The following is a 21,267-nucleotide window of genomic DNA, read 5'->3' as shown; positions in this document are numbered from 1 at the left end:
TTCTGTAGTCAGAGCAGCAGACCTCCACATTTTGAGCCTGATTGTGTTGAGTCAAGAGTAAAGTTTGGCAGAGGATGTAATTATGATGTGGAATTGTTTTTTTTTTAGCAATCCCACATCATAGATGCTACAGAGCAACAATAGGTTGAAATAGAGGTTAAATGAGGCCTTTTGGTCAAAGAAAAGTGACCAAAATGTTCTTATCATTGTCCACTGTCCATCTCCATTATCAGCATTTGACAACTTCGTACCAAAGGCTTAAAAATAATTTGTTATGTGCATTATTATTTTAGATAAAAAAAATACAAGTCTTACAAGACAGACATGTTCTCTACTTTTTCCTGTTTTGAAGAGAAGTAGACCTTTTAGTCACAACATATTTGCATCATGGAAAAAGGAAGTTGTGGATTACTAATTAAAAGCATGTAAGATCATTGTTCAAGCTGAAATAAGGTGCATATATAGATAAACATATATATTATCTACATGTACAGTATTATATTGTCAGGAGTTGTCACTAATTGTCCAACAACTGATTTTTCTAAATATTTGTTGTGGTAATGTGGGATTTTTATCCCCACTGAATAATGTAATTTTTTCAAAAATAAAAATTCAGTGTGAGATTTTCTACTGCAATAAATTATTTTAAGGCTTTTAATTGTGTGAGCCAATAATTAAAGAGGATACTGCTGAAGAACAAATCAGTTACATCTGAGGAGAAACAGGACGCAGCAGCATGTGATGATCTTTGACTTTCCAAAAAGAAGGAAATAGATTGTGGCTGGCAGATGGAAAACTTAGTTCCCCCACCCCCATATAGTTCACACCAGTAGCTGAACATTTGGACTTAATTTGATTAAAAGCCCCTGATTAGATGAGGCACTAAATTAGAACGGGTCTGAGTGGAGTGCTGATGATTCACCACTACATGCACATGTGTGCAGGAGCAGCAAATCTGACTGACAGGTGACGCAGTCGGACTCGAGCTGCAGTACAGGAAACGCTTTTGTCTGTCTCTGCAGAGTGAAAAATTAATATTAACTCCCCGTCGGGCTCCCAGTATAACAACATGAAGTGACTTTGCATTTCTGAATTTGTTTGAAGTCACTGGTTCAGCAATTCTTTCCCTTTTGGCATAAGCAGTTTCAGTTCCTGGTCCATAACTGTGGTCCTAAGACTCCAATAAGGCCCTCTCATGCTTCACACTTCATACATGACAATTTGTCAAAAACAAAACAATGCACCTGCTTTGGGGAGTTCCAGCACATCAGTGAATCCCTGAGGAGACATCATCGCCTCGCTTGTTTATCAAATTAACGCCAAGAGCATCAGAGCAACCACACACAGGCTGAGCAGCAAGAAAATCCACAATATTAAATCAACATTGGGGACAAATTATTTGTAAAGTTGATTCGTCTGATGTATATCACAGATTTGCAATATCCTGTTCAAAGAAACCTCACTTTGCAAGAGCTTTAAATAACACTACTGAATTACAACATCTACAGCATTAGCGTGATGCATGAAAAGCTAATGAAAACAAAATGTCTTGATGTGTAAGCATCAGAAATTAAATGTATTTCATTGATCAATTTCAATAAAACCACATTCTACTTGTCAAACCATCACTAACTTCAGCCGTCGCATATAAAAAAAACAGGCAAGGATCAGAAAAGTCTTTCAGAATGACGAAAGACTATTCTGCCATCAAATTCATATACAGACGTTTGATAGGCAAGCAATCATGGTGAAAATAAAATATGTCAGTCAACAGAGACATTTTTTTCACGTTTGTTTACATTTTTTTGTGACTTCTCGTGTGTGTGTGTGTGTGTGTGTGTGACTGTGCGTCTTAAGAGGAAACTTGCTCTTAAACATGGCGAAATGGTGTTCCCTTCAACACCATTTCAGCCTTTTTAGGAAGTAGGAATGTGAAAGCCCGTCTCGCTCTCGTCTCTAAATAATGGAGATGTGAAGTAATGAGTTCAGTGACAGGTTTTCTGCTACAATTTCCTATGGTTTAGGTGATAAAACAAAAACGTCTGCACTCTGTTATATTTTAGAAGAGCTGCTTTCACTTTGTCACCGCTGCTGTCTACAGCTGCACACTCGTGCTTTCTTCTAATAAACTCCCTGTGTTATCATGTGGTGAAATGTGTTAAGAGAAAACTATTTGGAAGCTGTTATACAGTTAGCTTTAGAAAAACTAAAGCTATGATGAATAAAAGCTATTTAAAAAAAAAGCATCCTTTTTTTATTAAGGTGACAATAGTTATGATTTCCACAGCAGCACAAACAAACTAAAGCAAATATGTCTCAAAAGAGCTGATTTCTTTCTTATTTTGCAAATTAGAAATGATTTAGATTTGCTCGCGTGGCATTCATTTGTCTAATGGTTTTCAGTTAACTGTGTTTGTGTCGATGTCAGGTCACAAACCAAAACTGACCAAAGCGATAATGCAGCTGAAGCCAATCAGGCGGATCAAGATTCTTTTTGAGGACAAGTTTATTTGCAGCTCTGCAGAGAACGCGACATCACCGCCTTCAACCTTAGATTTAACCTGAAAACCATGTTGGCACCTTAAAATGCAAGGATTTTATGCAAACTGGATGTGTCATGCTGCATGTGTGCGTCAGGCGGTTCTGAATTTGCATACAGACCTACTTGGCTCACGGTTCAAGCTGACAGCTGGAAGACATATGGCTGTCATTCATAATACAGTAGCCACACTTATGGCAACACGGCGAGAACGAGGGCTGACACTAGAGTGGATGAGCGTAACTGTGAGAGCTAGACCGATTTAAACTGATGAGAAAAAAACATCAGGACCCACTAATTATCTCCTGAACGCAGCATACATCACCGGTGTGTGTTGACATTTCAAAGTGTGTATTTTATGGTTCAGGAGAGCAGGTGTGTGTACTGTTGTTTACACCACTTGACATTTTTCACATGCTGCCACATTTGAGCCAAAACTTTCCGTTTATTTTGTTGGGGTTTGGTGTGAAAGACTAACACAAAGTAGCGCATAACTGTGAAGAAGAAGGAAATTTGTATTATTTTTCAATTTTATTTTTTAATTCAATTCAGGTCCTGGCACTATGGAATACAAATAAAATCTCAGATTTTGTTTTACACCAAATCCGATTTATTCTTTTAATCGACTAAAAAACTTACAAATGACATAAAATATCTTTAAAAATTATCTTTATTTCATACATTTCTTCTGTGAGTTTACCTGAAATTCAAAGTCGGAAAAGAAAGAAGCTATTAAAGATGTTTGTTAAAAAAGATCGTAGTTCTTGGCTAGCATCACTGAAGTATGGAAACCGGAGGTGTGGATTAGTGAAAAAAAAATCCAGATTTTCCAAAAATTAAATCTTCAAAAACAGGAAATTTAATTAATCGATGAACTAGAATTATAGCCCATCCCTACCACTAAATAAAACACATTTGTTTCAAAGCTTAAATAATTAATAAAGCCGCCTGTTTAGGTTTTAATAATGATGTAAGTCCAGTGTCATATGCCCTGGCCTCCTTGTGAGAATTTCTAAGTTAATTATGATTGAAATAAGCAAACTACATCTAAATCTCGCAGCAGCATGAATCATTTTCAGCTTAAATGTAGCTGGAAACATTACAGGTTTTGCTTTGAACTTTGTTCTTCTGACCTTAACTTCAAATAAACTTTTCAAAGGTTTTCTAACTAGTTTGAAGACTCTGTAATCTCTGCCAGACGAAGGAGTGAAGGAGTTACTCAAAAGGTCTCATTCTCAACCACTCGACTTGCACTAACTAAGCTTTGCGGTTACGCAAACCCCAAACCGCACAGAGAATGGGGACAGACAGGGGAGGACAAGACGCATGAGCAAGGAGGGTGGGGAGGTGTGATGAGTTGTATACTCAGAAAAGGACAGAGATGAAAGCAGGCTGTCCAGAGACTGCACTCTGCATGAGAGGGATTCCATGCAAGTGTTGCAATTTCTTCCACAGAGAAAGAGAAAGCCCATCTGTGATGGGGAAACTCATCTAATTGCTTCCAGGGAATAAAAGGCTCTTTAGATCGTACCCATAACTACAGTGCAAGAACAACAGACCCACACAATTATGGCAAGCAAGCCATAAAACATGATGTGGCCCTTACAGAAAGAGAGTGAACTTCAGCATCCTCTGACCACTCAGTTCTCACTTGATGATAAAAAGTGTCCTTGACGGAGGCGATTCATCCACCAAGCAAGGCGCTCACAGTTACAGTGCGTTCTGGCCCAGTCAAAGGCTGTCCGCTGAGGGTGGAGAGAGAGGGAAACAAACAGAGGAGCAAGAGGGAACAGCAGAGAAGAAAAGAGACTGGGAGGGAGACCACAGACTCCGAGCTTCATGTCGGATGCCTGCTGACCAGAGGAAAGTCTGACTGTCTGCAAACAGAGCTGATTCATCCCCATGTGTTGCAATGAATAAACATCCCAGCTGCAACTATGATTTAAGGAATGCAGAACTACTTCCTGTTAAATTACTAACCAAGAACATCACATTAAAATTGTGAACAAAGCGCCAGGCTGCGGCCAAAGAGGAATAAGGTCATCAACGATGCCAAATTAACAAAGTTCTCATCAAAGTTCCTGAGTGTGTTTGTCCAGACTCAAAATGGCTGCTTTTATGGATGTCATTTTTTCAATTCCCACAGTGAAGCAACAAACAGTGTATTATATAAACCATGGGTGACAAGTTGTTAAGAGTTCAACATCACATCTTACTGAAAAACTATTCATAACAGTCCTTTCAAACCGAGAAAGGAAAAAACGGCGGCCATATTTAAAAAGTCTGTTTATTCATTTAAGCCACTTCAGCTCTGCTGAGTTCACATGCGGCTGGGGTCGGTGTTTATCAGCAGGTAGGAGGTGAGTGGGAGAAGAGTGGGCTTTCAATTATGAAACAAAGCTCAAAAAAACAACACTTTGAAAACTGGCTTTATAAACCTGAACAAAAAGGTCAGTTTATCAGCAGCCTTCAGTAGGCCGTCATCTTTTCAGTGTAGAAAAAAGATCCAAAGAAGTGGGAAAGGTTGTTTACATGTCGTGGTTTGACCCTGAAGGGATCATTCATCCTCCAAAACTCTTCGATGTGGATGAATTCAAATGATTCTTAAAAAGATGAGTGGGTCAAATTACCTTCACAGCGATGTAAAACACTCGTTTCCAGGTATCAGAAAATCCTTAATAGCGTGTGTTGTTGTTAAGGGTGCAACAACCAGTTATTAGTCTGCAACCTTTCCAGACCAATGAGCTATTTTTACCCTCAGTGCAGCTGAAAAACCTCATTTAGAGCCGCAAAGCTTTTTTTTTTTGGAAAACTTCTCACATTTGGTAATTCAACACTAGATTTAGTTTCAATTATTAACGATTCAACATTTTATTTCTATCTTTAGGTTTTAAAATGAATACAAATATAAGATATAAGATGTCAGCAAATATTCCACTCGGTTTTGATATAAATCAACTAATGTGTAACCTAACAACAAGAAAATTAGCTTGTTTTAGCAAATTATGCAAAATCTGAAGGCCACTGTTAACATATCCATATTTAAATGCAGTAGTTGATTTTTCATCATCTTCCACTTGTACTCTGGAGCTGCGGGCTGCAGAACCCTGGCGTAGGGATTTTCACACAAATCCAGGTCAACTTGGACTCTGCTTTTTCACCTAAATGAATAAAAACTCCTCGTTATCTTTGATGCTTTATATGTGACTAGAAAAGCACAATAAAGGAACTTTGTAAGGAGAAAAATTCTCTTTAGTGCGCTGTGTATTTTTACTCTTCGCATGCATACACGTCTTCAGTCTGCGGTAATTTCCATGTGACTGATGTGTGTCAACATAGCACACATAGATGGAAGCCAAGGTATCTCATGAGAACTTTCTAGAATTAATCAATGTAAATCAGCTCACCTGTCAGTGGTTTTGACACTGAGGTTGATCAATACCTAGGATTGCTCCAGATTATTTATTACAGTGACAAGCTACATTAACTTCAGCAGGCCAGTGGAGTGCAGGACAGTTTAATGAAGCCATAAGTTCTGTGCATGAACTACAAATCGAAAGCCAAGGTGGAAATATATTGCATGTCAGGTAACGGCCTAAGTGCTGCTCGTAACGCATGCGATGCAGCAAGAAATTAGATAGCTGGGGCCACAGAAGAAGAGAGCTGACAACAAACTGATGTAATAAAAACTCACTATTGCTTGCAATCAGTGTCAAAACTACAAGCGAGCTTTATCTGCGTGGGCACTTTTGGAAGAACGGATATCACTCTCTGCTAACCGCAAACCCCAGAATCAGGTTTCTGCCTGTGGCTCTAATGTGCAACAACTTAATGGAAAGTGATCTGGGATCTGTGGTTGGGAGCGCCAGGGAACCAGAGGATGCTTTCCCAACTAGGGGAACGACAGAGAGCGGGCCCCGTTTGCCGTCCAGCTCGGTGCAGGAGGAAATGCTCTGAGACAAAGCTGAAGCTGCAAAATTAGCGCTCTGAGGGTTACTTAGGAGAACGGTCACAAACTGCTGCCACTGACAGAGCTTGACTGCAGAGCACACAAAGCACAGGCAGAGTGATGCAGGACGCAAACATTTAGAAAGTGAGCAGATGTCAAAGAGCATATGTCCTTTCAAGCGGCATATGGATGTGTGTGGGTGAATATGCAACTGTGTTAATGATTGGCTGCTGGAGCCGAGTCAGCAAGCGAGGCCCTACGTGCTCACTTCTACTCTTCCTTCCTCTTTCTAACTCCTCTTTATTTGTTCATTTAAACCCCCAGATTACCCCCTCCTCTTCTCCAAACTCTATTTTCTTCTCTAATTTTCTTTTTTTTTTAATGAACGTTTATACTTCTTGTTGAAGCAACGCGCGGCTTCTTACAAACTGCTTCTACACTCTCTAGAACGAGAAAGAGCATGCAGATACGATGAGCATTTTGTGCATCTGAAACCATCCTGCGCCCTCAGCCTGTACACACAGATGCAAATGTTACACCATCGGTCGCATCATGCACGCAAATCTGAACACATCAAAAGCTGCGTGCACTTTCTCAAAATTGTGCAGAGCTAAAAAGAAAATGAGGAAGGAGTCACAGCTGGGAACTCCAAGTGTAACATTTACATGCTTGTTCCTCAGAAGAGCTTTTCAGCTCTTATCTTAAAAGCCACATTTATTTATTTGTTTTTTCTTTAAACCGCCAGTGTTACATTGCTGCCAGCTGACGAGGAAGAGCATGGTGAGGATGCATGGTTTTCTTACATAACAGTGGCTTGTAAAAGAAGTTAATTTAACCTGGATGTCTGTTGCTGTGTCTCATGCAGCCACGCATCAAAGCAAATGTGAAACACCTTTGTGGGCGACAGTGCGATAACAACCCCCAACGAGCTGCACCCCCAGTAGACTATGGAAGAACATATGAAAGTCCCTATTTGGATGGATTATCACACACCATCCATGTTTGGGTCGAAGCTTTGCCACTTGGGTTATCTTAAAATCATCCATCATAAAAGCCCAACGATTTAGTTTTAAATGTCTACTTCCATTTTAAACAAGTCAAGATGTTTTGCTCTGACAAAACATCTGTTTTGTCCGACTCCTGACTGAGAGAAAAATCAAGGAAAGTCGGTAACTCGCAGAAAAAAACAGAAACACTTCCTGAGCAGTGGAGAGTAATGATTATGTATCTTAAGTTAGTCAACTCATCAAACCAAACTCCGAGTCCTGCAAGCAACTGACCATGAAACGAATAAAGTTTTTACTGCCGCTTGGCAGACAGACTCTGTGGAGCAACAACCTCTAAAATGATGACATTATAGCTGACTTTATGAATACTTTTATTTGATGAATTTATCTGATGAATGAATTGGTCTTTATGAATTGGCACTCTAAAGTTACTCACAACTTGTAAAAAAAACGTTGTAGGATAGACTCACACTGCTTACAATTACAGCTGTTTAAACACAGCATCAAGAGATAGAGTCAATTGGATCAGGCAAGCTTTTTACTTTGTGCGGCGGGGACGCACTAGCACTTTTGCTAGTTTTTTCTTGTGGAAGTGACGGTCTGATGGGACAACTGCCAGCTTCCCTGCTGTCAGACCGTGACATCTGACGTCCTCCTCCTGAGTGTTGTGCTAATACTAAAACTTTTTATTTATTGGTTTGACTTCAAGCTATTTTCTTGTTGTCATATCTGACTTATTGAGGTTAATTAAATGTTGCGTTTTTCTGTTTGCTGTTTTGTTAAAGTGTAAATAGATTAGATAGAAGCAGGTTTTCTTGCTAACATAAATCTTCCTCAGTTGAATGGCATGCTCTCATCTTTTCCATTTTAACGAGTTGCAATCAAACTGTATTTTTTAACTCAGTATAAAACAAAATTAAAATGTTGCTTTAAAATAAAAAAAAATGTTAGTAAACTGATCAATTGTCTACAAATCGTCCTTCGTGAAGTCGTAATAAGTTTCTGACCCCAACACACATTTGCTTTACTTAGCAGGCTCCCTTAATTTTCCCATTTTGTAGAATGACTAAGAGAAATTAAAATCTGTGTCACATCATAAATTTACTGCAGGAACACTTGAAGTCATCTATTACTAATGAAACGTTTCCACAACGGTCATCAACTTAGAGTGGCAATAAATGTGGAGCGCTCTGTAATTACAGTTGATATTTTAACAATGTCCCCTATTCTTTAAAATTGAGTTCATACTAGTGCAAAAGATATAACAGGTTCGGTTTTGACAAAAAAAAACTCTAACAGAATTTTTTGTTAATCAGCTAATAAATGTTTGCAGGTGAAGTTTTTAGGTCTTAAAACATTGAAGGAACTTTGAAATACTAATGTCCAAGTTATCAGTCAGCAATTATAGGTTCTTATGAGCTCTAACGATGTGCATACATAATTATCTATGATGTAATTAACCGCACTCGCTTTATTCCATTTAAGAAACCATAGCAACAGCACATGTCAATACAGTAAAAACCACACCATCAATCTTTACAAGGCAGCTATTAAACACATGCTTATTTGTCAGTCTGCAAACTGAGAAAAAATCTGGTTTTATTTCAGGCTGGTGGGATGTATTCGGAAGAAATAAGAACACAAAGAATCTACTTCTGCTTCTCTGACAACTCACTTTGGTTTTATAATGTATAACAATAATACTGTAACTGAATTAGCTCTGCATGGCTGACCTACTCTGAAACCACCCGCCTCATCCCTAACATTCGCCCTCTCCAGTTGGATTTGACATGAACTCAATAACAGGGAGTTCAGGCACTAATTACCAATCAGTCTGATAATATCATAAGGGTGCTGGTAAGACATGATTACATACTGCAAAAGATAAAGCAGGCCTCATTCAGAGTTTTTTCAGTCTGGATCTGCCCTGAGAGATCCTGCCTGATGCTCTCTACCATCTATATCTCAGAATAAGGTGCCACATCCAGGATTTCTGTGCAGAGAGGAACCTTCCTTGGCATAAACTAACAGCAGAAGGAGGAGGGAGGGTCCCGGGGCCTTGGATGGGTGAAGAGCAGAATATAGAAGATCTGGGCAGAGGTCCAGTTCTGTCAGAGGACAGCCTGAGTGTCTACTAGACAAAATGGGGTGAGATTGCTGCTTTAAGAGTTGTTGTGGCTCTGTAAGCGTACATCTCCAGGCACACCATAGTTTTCCAGCAGCGCCATGTTATTTCTCTAAAGATGGTGTTTGATCTTTTTATAGCATGAAAGGGATACTTTGATTGCTGAGGTAGATAATTTTCTGGTGACTGCTAAAAATCAGCAGATTTACCTCCAACAAATGACCACAAAAAGTGCTGTACCAATTCAAAACTAAATGTAGGTCTCTGTTTCTGACATTTTAAACTATCTGACCTCAGCATGCTTTCAGGTGACCACAATGCAAAGAGAGTAAGAAAAGAGTTCTTATAACTTATCTTCATGATGATGATTACTGTATCCTTTGACATAAAATAATATTTGTTTTTTATATTTACTGAGACTATTGCTGATTGGTTGTAAAAGTGCATGACAGAAGAAATAGTAAAAGTGTTGTTGTGATTTGCAATCATATTTATACTCCTTGGAGTTTTTTCAAGATTGTATTTCAAAGTACTTTGAAATTTTATGTAATAGCTCAACACTCTGTGTTTTCATTATTTTAAGAGTAAAACCTAAAAAGTGTAGCTAGTCTAGTTGGGCTGCACCGATAGTTTCCTGGCCGATCGCCGATCTTTAAAAAGCCTGACCTGCCAATTCAGATTTTGGCCGATAGTAATTTTGTTTTGTCTGAAATGTTGCTAAATATAGCAAGAAAGTCGCTGAGTTGGTAAAAGTGGGGTGACTATTGTTAACTGCAAATGTGCAGACATGACCTGGTGGGCCAGTCCATCAGTCAAACCTCTCTCACTGGAAAGCAGAAGAGGACAAAAGGTGATTTTTAGTCCTTTTGCTGAGGCAGATAAGACTGGGGGACAAGATCAGCCGATCACCAATCTTATAACATTAAGGAAATACTTTGATAATCTTAAATAAAATCCTACACAACCAAACGCTTTCAGAACTAACCTAATTAGTAGTTGCAGAAATCCAAAGCTCAGGTGGAAGAAATTGTCTGTTGCCATTGTGGCAAACAAATGTGGACTAAGATTAGATTTTTTAGCGAGCATTCAATATATTGTGGAACCTAACACAGCACGTCTCCCTGAACACTGTGAACTATGGTGGTGGCAGTATTGTGCTGTGGGGACAATCGTGTTGCAGATTCAGGGAAAGAAAGATGGTTAAGATGGATGGAGTTAAATACAGAGCATTCCTTAAATAATCGATTAGAGGCTGCAAAAGATTTGACACTAGAGTGGAGGATCGTCTTCCGGCTGTGACGTTTGAGGTGTAGATGTAGCACCTGAATACAGACAGGACATAGGCAGGAGCACACTGAAAATTAAAAGTAATGAGAAACGTCAAAGAAGTTCCAAATTGGCAAAACCACAACAGGAGCACAACATCAGGAAGAACAGCGGACATTGTTGACATTGTTTCGCTGACATCGCAAGGATCTGGCAGGGAATGGAGGAAATGATGTAGCTGGTAAGGTAATCAGAGATGTGAGACCCAGGAGAGTACAATCAACAGAATATGGTGCAGCTGAGAGGTGACAATCAGGGTCAAAACCGAGGAAAAAATGGAAGACAAGGGATCTGAACAGGACCCGCATGGATCTACTAAATCAACAACTGCAGACCAACACAAAAGAGTGTCAAAGCAAAAGAGTGAACTATTAGCAAAACACCATTTAAGCACTAATTTGCAAAATTAAAACAAACCCAAAACGAACAAAAGCTAGAAAATTATAAAACATAAAGACCCATGGTTAAAAACAATTAGCAGAATCAGCACCCTGAACAAACAGTCAAAGTGTTTTAGATCATCAGCGTCTTCCACTTTTAGGTGTTCCCCCGCTGCCACACACCTGATGCATATGAATGGATAATTAACATTCTTGATACCATGAACACTTGCTATCAATAATGCAGTCAGGTGAATCAGGTGTGAAAAGGACACGTCTAAAATATTATGAAGAACTTGAATCAAACAAACTATTGTTGACCTCAACTGGGCCAGTCAAGCCCAGACCCAGGTTCAACTCAGAAGACTCATTGAAGCATCTGTTGCAACATGACAAAATGGGGAAATTAAGTGTGAACATTTGTGAACGTTATTGCACGGCGCACATAAGGCCTTAAAACTTCAATATGATTCACATTTGTACAGCACAGGAGTAAATATGACCAGCGTTTCCTGCCGTGGGTGGGCCCACAATAACAAGTGTGAGACCTTTTTCTCACACATGCATGATCAGAGAATGTGCACTGCAGCTACACGTGGGCACACACTTCCATGCCCAGCTTGAACCGACCATCTTGAATGACTCACAGTACCCAAACTAGAGAGTAAGAGCAGACTGTGAATGCAGCAGCTGTGCTTTTTGAACGTCTGTGCGAGTCAGGTTAATATTTTCTGACATTATGGTTAAGCTCTCTGGGGAGAGGGTAAGCTCTGTCTTTCCGGCTGTGTGTGTGAACATGTGTCGCACCTGTCTGACAAGCACTGCCTCCTCTCGATCGTGTTTTTCTTGGCATCTTGGAAGCAATGCGCCTTAGAGGAAGGAGCGTGTATGTGTGTGGGTGTATATTTAGGGTGAGGGAGGTTTTCACCTACCTTAAACAGGCTTTCTGTCAGTCTCTTCCTGATTATCGTCCACAAAAAGGCGCAAAAGAAAAAGAGGGCGATTTCGGTCCAGGTGATGTATGCGTTATCCAGGAGGGTCCGTTTGGAGAACTCCAGACCGCAGTGGCTACAGTCCCTCCATGCGCCCAGCATGGCGCTAGAGCCTCTGGTGATGAGCTCCCAGTACCCCGGCATGGGCTCGACCTCCACCGGCCCAGCGCTGCCCATCGCTGTGACAACAGAGAAGGTAAAAACCCGGAGAGATGCCTCCAGCAGAGGAGCAGAGGGAGTCCAGACTGACCGCTCACTAGGCTTGTTGGCTCAATAAAGCACCCAGAGCAAGCTTATCTAACAAGCTTATCCCCTCTTTAGGCGCCTAATTTTTTGTTTCCCAAATTAAGACATAGGCCCATTCTTTGCTCTTTTATTGGAAAAATCTCCGGGGCCAGATCAAACCAAAGGCGGTGATTAAAATTTAAATAGAAATTATAACCACGCCAAATTACAGGAAGGGTTTCTTGGAGTTAATTTGACCCATCTGCGGCAGCTTGGTGGTTCATCCCGCTCATCATTCCGCTACGCACGCGGCTCATCTGCGGCAGGTTAGCCGCCTAGCTTACAATAAATCAAACGGACAACGCAGAGGAGGAAGCAGCTTCCCCGGTGTTAGCGGGACATTAGCGGGTGAATAAATTGGCCTTTAAGCCGAGCGCAGACACGGGGGCACGCAGCCCGGCCACACTATTGTTGCCGCTACGCTGTCAGAGACGCGCTCTCATCTCGGACCGCTATCCGCCTTATATAACGATCCTGTGCCGTTTCATGAGGGAGCGCGACCGCTCGGAGGCACGGGCAAGTTATTCCGGTGAAAATAGAAATCAGACTGACATATAATCCGGTATATGAAGGCATGCGTCGTTTCTTCTTCTCCTTCTCTTTATGCGGCGCTGGTCAACGTGTCCGACGCTGGGTTTTGACGAGGCGCTCTCAGCTCCACAGCGGAGATCAACTGGTGCGTTCAAAGAAAGGAGGGCAGTCTGCGTTTATGGCTCAGCTGCGTTTATGACAAAAAAAAAAAAAAAAAAAACTAGCGTAAAGGCGTGACGTATTTCTGGCCCGTTATCTTCTTTATGAACTCTCTACTTAGACCACTGAGGAACCGAATGATGGTTTAAAGTGACAGCGCAGAGAAACCCGAACAGCGACACATACGACAGGGGTGTCGAAAGTGCGGCCCGGGGGCCATTTGTGACCCTCTGGAGGACTTTGGACCCCTGACCTGCAAGGTTGAGGCAGACAGACACTTTTTCACCTTTTAGGGCAACATTTTATTTACAGATAAATAACATAATCTTCAAAGAAATAATAAAATATTTTCATTTATTAGTTTTTTTTGCGTTCACATTAATCTTTGAGTAACTTGAATCACAGTTATTGATCTGTTATTACTCAAAAGCAAATCTTGCAGCACAAATAAGAAAAATAAATCATGTAGAAACTGTGGGCTTGTCTTATCTTACAAAACCTTTTTCTTTTTCCCTGTACAAAGATTTACTAAGCCTTTTATACAAAAATCACACTATTTTGTTGATTTAAATTATTATAAATCAATTTATATATATATATATATATATATATATATATATATATATATATATATATATATTGTGTGTGTGTGTGTTTACTGAGCAGATAAGAATGAAAAAAGTAACAAAGTCTCTTTTTAAAAAGCTATAAAATATAAATTTTCTCTGGCCCCTTGTGGTTTCAACTTCAGGATTTTGGCCATTATGGCAAAAAGTTTGGACACCACTGACATACAGGTACAGCGAATATGGTCATTTAATTACACAATAATAATTAAATCATACTATATGCATTCATTAGACACAAATTATAAATGAAGATTTCTGTTCAGTCACCGCCTTCACCCATGCCTTTATTTTATCCTTTGTTTTGCCTGAATGTTGCCATGTGCCCTAATGTGTCTTTTCCTCTTTATTTCATTTTGTTAGAAACTGTGGAGTACTCACTTTTAACCCAGAAAAGGAATTAGAACAAACTTGGAAACCAGAGACTCTAGTTTATTAGTCACACTTTAGCTTATATTTTAGAAACTGTGGAATACTCACTATTTAGACCAATATTATACTTAGATTAATTTTTAGATTATTATGCAGAGAGACTCCCATTATTGCAACCCAGAAAATGAATTAGAACAAACTTAGAATCCAGAAAAAAAAAAATCTTCCAGAACAGGAACATTTAATTACTTAGAAACTGAGGACTACTCGTTACTTTTACAAATTTAGAGCATACTTAGAAAGTCCAGAGGATACTTACTTATCTACCAACCCTGAATAGGAGTATCTAGTTTATGTACTTTGGATAGATCAACATTATTTTTCTTCTTTTGCTCTTTCCTTTGGTTTGTTATTTTGTTTGTATTTCCTTTTAATTTGTGTAAAGCACTTTGTATTGCCTTGTCGCTGAAAATGTGCTATATAAATAAAATTACCTTTACCTTTTACCTTTGTCTTGTGTATTTTGGATTTAATTTGAAAATCAAATCCACTCAGTGCATCTGAACAGCTGGACACGTGAAAGCACTTTAAAAATTAGCGTAATAGCGATCATCTAATTATACTGCAGGACTTTACACCTGTCCACACTGCCAGCAGTACTAAATACCTGCTTTAATAACCCTGGTATCACTGTGCTTGTGTGGCCAAAAAACCTGACTGAAGGTGAGACACCAGACCCAACAATGCAGATAATCTGATGTAATCGACGTAAGGAGAACCCAACCAAGCACCGAGAGCTACTTTTCCAGTAGCTGTTATTTATTCATGGTTATATCCTCGTCTTCTAAGAAGCTTAATTGTGTCTTTATTTGCAGCAGGTCATAATTAAAATGAAAGAAAAACTCTTAAAATACACATTCCTTATAAGAATGTCCACCCATTTTCTGATTCAACAAGCTGTACTATCTGTACGTCCAAAATGACAAATTAAATATTTCAAATTCGATTTATTCAAGTAGATTTTTACCCATATCAACACAACCGCTCAGTGTTTTTTCCAATCATTTATTAACATTTCAAAGGAATGCTTGTATAACAAATGCGGCTATCCCTACAATAAATGTAAATGTGTAGGGCCTGAGGAGAAATGCAGATATATATATGAATTTCTAGTGCGGTTTAAATACAGCCAAGGTTTTAAAGGGGAAAAAACCCCATCAAACCCAAACACATGACAGGGAGAAACAGGGTTATCTTCATGGTCATACCCCCAAAAGTCCACTTTTGAAGGAATTTTGTAGGAAAACAGAAGGTCTATGCCGTAACGGTGGGGGCGTACTGCATTGCTAGTCTGTCAAACTCATTCTCCTGCAAAAAACAACAACAAAAAAACAAAAAAACAAAATAGTGAGACACCAGAAACACCAAACTCTAGTTATTAAACTGGCACGTCTGTATCAGTCAGGTTGTTAACCTATTTCAAGCATGTTTATGTATGTTTATGTATGTGATTGCAACACAAAGTGACAGTAGAGGGTGAAGGTTTAATACCCTGCTCGGCTTAGATCCAAGGATACTTGCTGCCAACTTAGCACAACAAACAGTTCTGTAACTATTACAAAACAGGGAAGTTGAGAAAGCATGGCAGAGATTCTCACTTAAAGTGTAAGTGGATAAGTATCTTTCTCTAAGTGCATAATCCAGCTGTTACCTTGGCAAAATAATCTTTGAGGAATGGGTGAGCTTTGTGTGCATCTTTCAGCTGGGAGAGATACCGATTGGTGACCTGTGAAAACACAAACACACAATGCTTGGTGTCGGTACGAAGGATTATTAACCAGGAGGAGCCTTAAGCAAAGTATTACCAATAGCCAGAGACATTTGCATGCCAGCTTCTGCCCTTCTACAAGCCTGAAGTAGAAGAGGCTCTGTTGCCAACACTGTCCACTGAACAGAATTTTGTAAAATTTAGACTCTAAACCTAACGCAAATAATAATCTGCATAGGAAAATGTATATTCTGCAGCACCGTAGTTGCTTCTTGCTATTCTTTAAGACAAACTGTGTCCTAAAACTAATGCAAGCTGTATAGCTGATAATTACTTGGGCTCTGTGTGACCAAACCAACAATTTTAACATTAAAAACCTTAATGATCAGTAGACTTAACACATTTTCTCTAATTACCTTTCCCCTTTCCTTCCAATTCGCTAAGAAATTGTCTCCAAGTTAACCTTGAGGGAGGTGTAATTATTAGTCGTTTTTGCAACTGCAGACATGTTAATGATGTCTCCGTGATAACAGTCACCGTTCTAGCACGCTGCAATCACGCCCAGCAAAAGTAAGTCAGATTATTCTCCCTTTTATCTTATGAACTCTGACTCTCACACCACTGAACAGCAGATACGCCTAAGTGATTGGTACAAGATGTTAGCAGTAAGCAATGTTCTGACTTAATCAAAGCAAACAGGACATTGCTTAAATGTGCACATTTCATTTAGGCATGAAGGGTCACAAAAATGTCTGGGTGTTCTTTATAGATTTGTCCCAGCTGACGGCTGTCCTTGCAGAGACCTCTATGAACTTTGGTCTCACCTCCGGTGGTTTGCCCAGGTGCTGCGTCAGCACTATGAGGTTGATCAGCGTCTCAGGATGGCTGCTGTCCTAATAGGGATAAAATAAAATACAAAGTGAGTTGCAAACAAACGCAGGTAGAAGCGGCACAAAAGACATCTCCGAATTAATCAGTAAACTATAAAATGCTGCCTTTTTCAGCCATGCAAAACTGAAAGCCACATCATACCCTTGTTAAGTTCTGCCCGTTAGGTGAGAGATAACATCAATAAAAAAACTGTCACTTGGTAAAAATTTAACCTTTTCACATCGCTGAAATGTGACTAGTAAACACGAAGTCCTGTTGCTAAGCTGCTAAGGTGTGAATATTAAAAGTGGACAGGTGCATCAGCTTAAAATTATGAAACAGATTTTTGGTAAGACCTAACACGTTTACAGATCAAGTAAGAAATTACTGTACCATAGAGTAACCCTTTTTTTTTTTTTTTTTGCATGATCGTTTAAAATAAATGCATTTGCTGCCATCTGCTGGTAAATGACAAAAAATGCATTTTATTTATATTTATGAAGCACTGACACAGTAATAGAAAGAAAGCTAACAAATCTGACTGATGAGGGTTATTTAATGTTTACTTTAGATGTGTACAGACACTCAGAAGGCAGACACAACACAGTTGTTATTATAGAGGCTGCTTAGAGAAACACATTCTGCAATTGCACCAAACGCTATTCTATCCAAGCAACACTACTTATCAAGTTAACTGGCAAGTCTATGGGATCACAATAATTTGCACGTAATATTTTGTCTGTAGAGGTAATTTGAAAGCAACCAAAGCCTGCTGGATTTTTGCACAGTGTTACAGCCCCTGTCATTAAAACAATACCTGGAGGTAAAACTGCTGCCTCTGCAGCCTCACTTGAAACGTAAACACAATCTGATGCATGGATAGTTTTTAAATTTAGGAACACTTCATCTCCTCACAGTGTCGAGAGAAAATTACACTCCGTTCAGGATGTCAGCACTTTGAGCTTGAGAACAACATTTCCATTTTTACATTACATTTTCTAAGAAGAAGAAACACAATGTGACATTTTTAAATCTAACAAATGGAAACATGTTTCTGGAAGTGAGAGTGGGTTAAATCTGACACATTTTAAAAGACCTTTATCTTTTGGACCCATTTCCTAACTTCAGCACCTAACACCAAGTTGAGTCCTCGAGGGCTACAATCTAGCAACTTTCAGATAGTTAGGCATCAAATAGTTAGGACAGTCAAGTAATAACACCCAAATTCCTAACATATTAACCCAATCAGCACTAAAAGATGCATACAAATTATAGAAAAGATGTATGAACAAATGTGTAATTTAAGATCTACCTAGTTGCAACCATTCAAAATCAAGACCTATATAATTTTAAGATCTTGCAAAAATCCTGCAAAAGATCTTTACATAAGCTTAAAAAGTAAAGTTGTCTATCTTGAAAACAATGAGAGAAGATATAAATAAAAACTATTGTTTCAATTAAAGAAGTAAAAGTGTGATTGCTCCCTACTTCTGAAACATTTTTGGTCAAATCTCCAAAAGGCTGCACAATTCAAAATTAGATCCGATACTTTCCACAAAAGAAAATGCAATCATAAAACAGTTCAAAGAATATCAACGGTTTGCCACCTTGAACATCTTTGTTCAAGGTGGCATCTCTTGAACAAAGATGCCACCTTCTGCTTCAGCAGGCTTTCACTAAAGACTCATGTTCACACAACAATGTTCAGTACATAAAACAATCAGTTTGACTAGCAAGAAAAAAAGAAAACAAACTGTTGTCTGACCTTGTCGAGAGCCTCCTGCAGCACTCCTTCTGCCTCCTCCCACTTGTTCTGAGCCATGTAGCAGGCAGCCTGGCCGTTCAGCAGCAACAGCGTAGACGAGTACTTATCAGACATCTCCTGGAAGATGTAATAGGCGTCCTGAAGCTTCTCTCCACCCTGAAATAACAAGCGAGTGTTTGCCAAAAACTTAATCAGACACAACATAAAAGCTGATAGCTCATTAAAGAAGACTTCAGTTGTTTGCAAATATGAATTTTGCCTATGCTGCTGATGTTATAAAATTAACTGGTGTTTTTTTGTTTGTTTTTTTTTTTTTCTCCTCACCACAGCAATGTTAACCCAGGCTGTGGCCAGCTGGGTCAGTGTGGCGTCCTCATCCTGCTCCTGCATCTTCTTCAGTTCCTTCCTGTTGAGGAAATTTCACTAGATTAGAGAATATTCACAACCAATAATTACCAATAGCTGCTAGAAATTGAGATTTAAAATTAAAATACAAGATTATCTTCTTTATCTTTTTTTTTTTTTTTTTATAGTTATTCTTTCAGGTCATCAAAACAAAGTTCATCATCAACTACATTGCAAGACCTCTTGTTTATATTTCTTTAAGTTTACAGGATGTCAAACTACAACTACGAACCTTGCCAGGTCAACACGGTCCAGACTGAGAAGCACCTGAATGGTCATGGCCATGCTGCAAATAAATTCAGATTTAGGTTCAGTTTGATCCATTCCATAAAAAAGAACAACGTTAACAAACTTTGGTGCGCAAAACAAAGAAACTCATTGATGCTAAAGCAGATTTTTACATACAGTATTCATATTCGTCATAATAACCTAAATGCCAACAAGAAACTGGCATGCATTTGTAGCAAATTGTATTACACGAATCCATAAAGTGGCCTTTTAGAGAGAAACTCAATAATCTTTATGGATAACACTAAAGCCAAACTGGTACTGCTTGATATTTTCGGTGGAGATCAATTGTTATTTTCTAACATTGAACCAACAAGTAAAGTGCTTCTTTTGATTTGCCCTCACCACTCCAGACTTTCTCCTTGGTGCAGAGTTCTGAGCGCAGCGTCCGCGTTCATCTCATGGTAATAGATGGAGGCAGCCATGAGCAGGAAGGTGGTGTTGGCTGCATCCACACTCTTCGCCATCTTCTTGTCCAAATCAACAACAATAGCATCCCTGAGCAAAAGCAAAGAGGAGAAAGTTTTGATGGAAATCTTTGGTTTTGTTTTGTTGTTTTTTTTGCGTCTGTTAGCATCAAAACTGGGTATCAAGCTAAAGCTAACAACCACTACAATTTATTAGGCTTAAAATGCATTTGTAAAGTCAACTTGAATAGAAAATTTAGCAAAAACTAGGTCAAATGTATAATAGGTTAAGTTTGATTGCTTATGAGAGAAAGCTCATTAGAGACAATGATAAAACACATTAATAAAAGCGGAAAAATCTAGTAATTACTAGGAATTTGTTGTGCATTAATAGTATCAAATTCCATCTCCATTCCTACCAGACGCACTGCAAACGTATGGTGCATGGAAAGTTCAGAGCAAAAGTGTACAAGTGTACATACAAGTTTAACTTACTTAAGAAAAAAGGAGGGGTAATAAAGCTAAATACATTTAAATATGCAGAAAGCAATGGTTCTGTATATTTTCTCAAAAAACATTAGTAATGGAATTATTGAGCTTTTTGAGAGGTAAGAGATTGTCAACTAAGAAATGTTAACACACACACACATCTATATAATTTATAACCACGGACTCGTTGACGTGAATGTCAAATGCAAGCTTTTACCTTTTACTCTCATTGGACAGAAACTCTGCAAACATCCTTACGGCTTGGAGCTCAGCTGAAGAGTTGGCCTTGATATCGTCCAGAACAACACCATACTTCCTCTGTTAATACACAGAAACTCACAGTTCAGGGTGTGGACAAGGCTTATATTCACCAGAATAAACTCGCGATAAGTTTATGAACGGCTAAAAAAAAAACATTGAGTAGCAGAAATCTGTCACTTCTTACCTGAGCGATGTACGCTCTGTACAAAAACATGTCTCTTTCAATCTCCTTTTCGGGTGATGACGGCTTAAAAAAAATTGGAGATTAAAGTGGAAAAAGTCATTCAGGCAAATGTTTGGAGAAATCATAAATACCAATATTAGCTCGTTTATTAGCATAGCGACTGTTAGCCAAACGAAAACGAGCACCAAATTAAACAGATGCGAACATGTTTAAGTGTCAAGATTAAGTACATACCTTCACCTTCTGAGCCTCGTTAATACATTGTTGATAACTGCCAATATAATAAGCATTTTTTACATCGAATAGCTCATCAACATCTCCCTGCTGAGCCGCCATGTTGACTACTGAAACTTCCTGACACGTCGCAAAAACACGTCTCTTCCTGCGTTCGACCGAGGATTCTGGGAAATGTATTTTCCAGAAAATAAACACAGAATTCTTGCCTAAAAATCCCTTCCTTTTCCAAATGTGTGTTTTGATCAGTGTTATCATCTAAAACAAGGATAATTTATGTTAGCAAATCTCTCTAACTCTCTAAA

General features: G+C 39.0%; 2 protein-coding genes across 2 annotated transcripts in view; both read right to left on the bottom strand.

The window, feature by feature from the left end:
• cers1 (ceramide synthase 1) overlaps positions 1–13,584 on the bottom strand; it is a 35,546-nt gene extending 21,962 nt beyond the window's left edge. Inside the window, exon 1 of the mRNA XM_015037680.1 lies at positions 12,259–13,584. Within this exon, the coding sequence (XP_014893166.1) occupies positions 12,259–12,495 (237 nt within the window). The 5' untranslated portion in view covers positions 12,496–13,584. The remainder of the gene's footprint in view (positions 1–12,258) is intronic.
• A 1,752-nt stretch (positions 13,585–15,336) lies between these two features.
• Positions 15,337–21,101, bottom strand: cope (COPI coat complex subunit epsilon). The gene is made up of 10 exons (XM_015037675.1): positions 20,963–21,101; positions 20,729–20,791; positions 20,501–20,601; positions 19,733–19,885; positions 19,332–19,385; positions 19,019–19,100; positions 18,695–18,850; positions 16,884–16,952; positions 16,003–16,077; positions 15,337–15,659 (listed from the first exon to the last, which is right to left on the bottom strand). Exons 1-10 carry the CDS (start codon positions 21,062–21,064, stop codon positions 15,606–15,608), a joined length of 909 nt encoding a protein of 302 aa, XP_014893161.1. The 5' UTR covers positions 21,065–21,101; the 3' UTR covers positions 15,337–15,605.
• Positions 21,102–21,267: the final 166 nt, after the last annotated feature.

Source organism: Poecilia latipinna, unplaced genomic scaffold (genome assembly GCF_001443285.1).
Source record: "Poecilia latipinna isolate Pla-1442-1.1 unplaced genomic scaffold, P_latipinna-1.0 Scaffold415, whole genome shotgun sequence".
NCBI lineage: Eukaryota > Metazoa > Chordata > Actinopteri > Cyprinodontiformes > Poeciliidae > Poecilia > Poecilia latipinna.
Note: the sequence above shows the minus strand (reverse complement) of the source record. Positions and strands in the feature narration are given on the sequence as shown.

What these genes read in the sequence shown, in the direction of transcription:
- cope (XM_015037675.1), bottom strand. Translation starts at nt 21,064, where the DNA reads ATGGCGGCTCAGCAGGGAGATGTTGATGAGCTATTCGATGTAAAAAAT. An exon ending in ACGAGGCTCAGAAGGTGAAG is followed by an intron (nt 20,792 to 20,962) that starts GTATGTACTTAA and finishes ATTTTTTTTAAG; the next exon opens with CCGTCATCACCCGAAAAGGA. An exon ending in CTGTCCAATGAGAGTAAAAG is followed by an intron (nt 19,886 to 20,500) that starts GTAAAAGCTTGC and finishes GCTTTTGCTCAG; the next exon opens with GGATGCTATTGTTGTTGATT.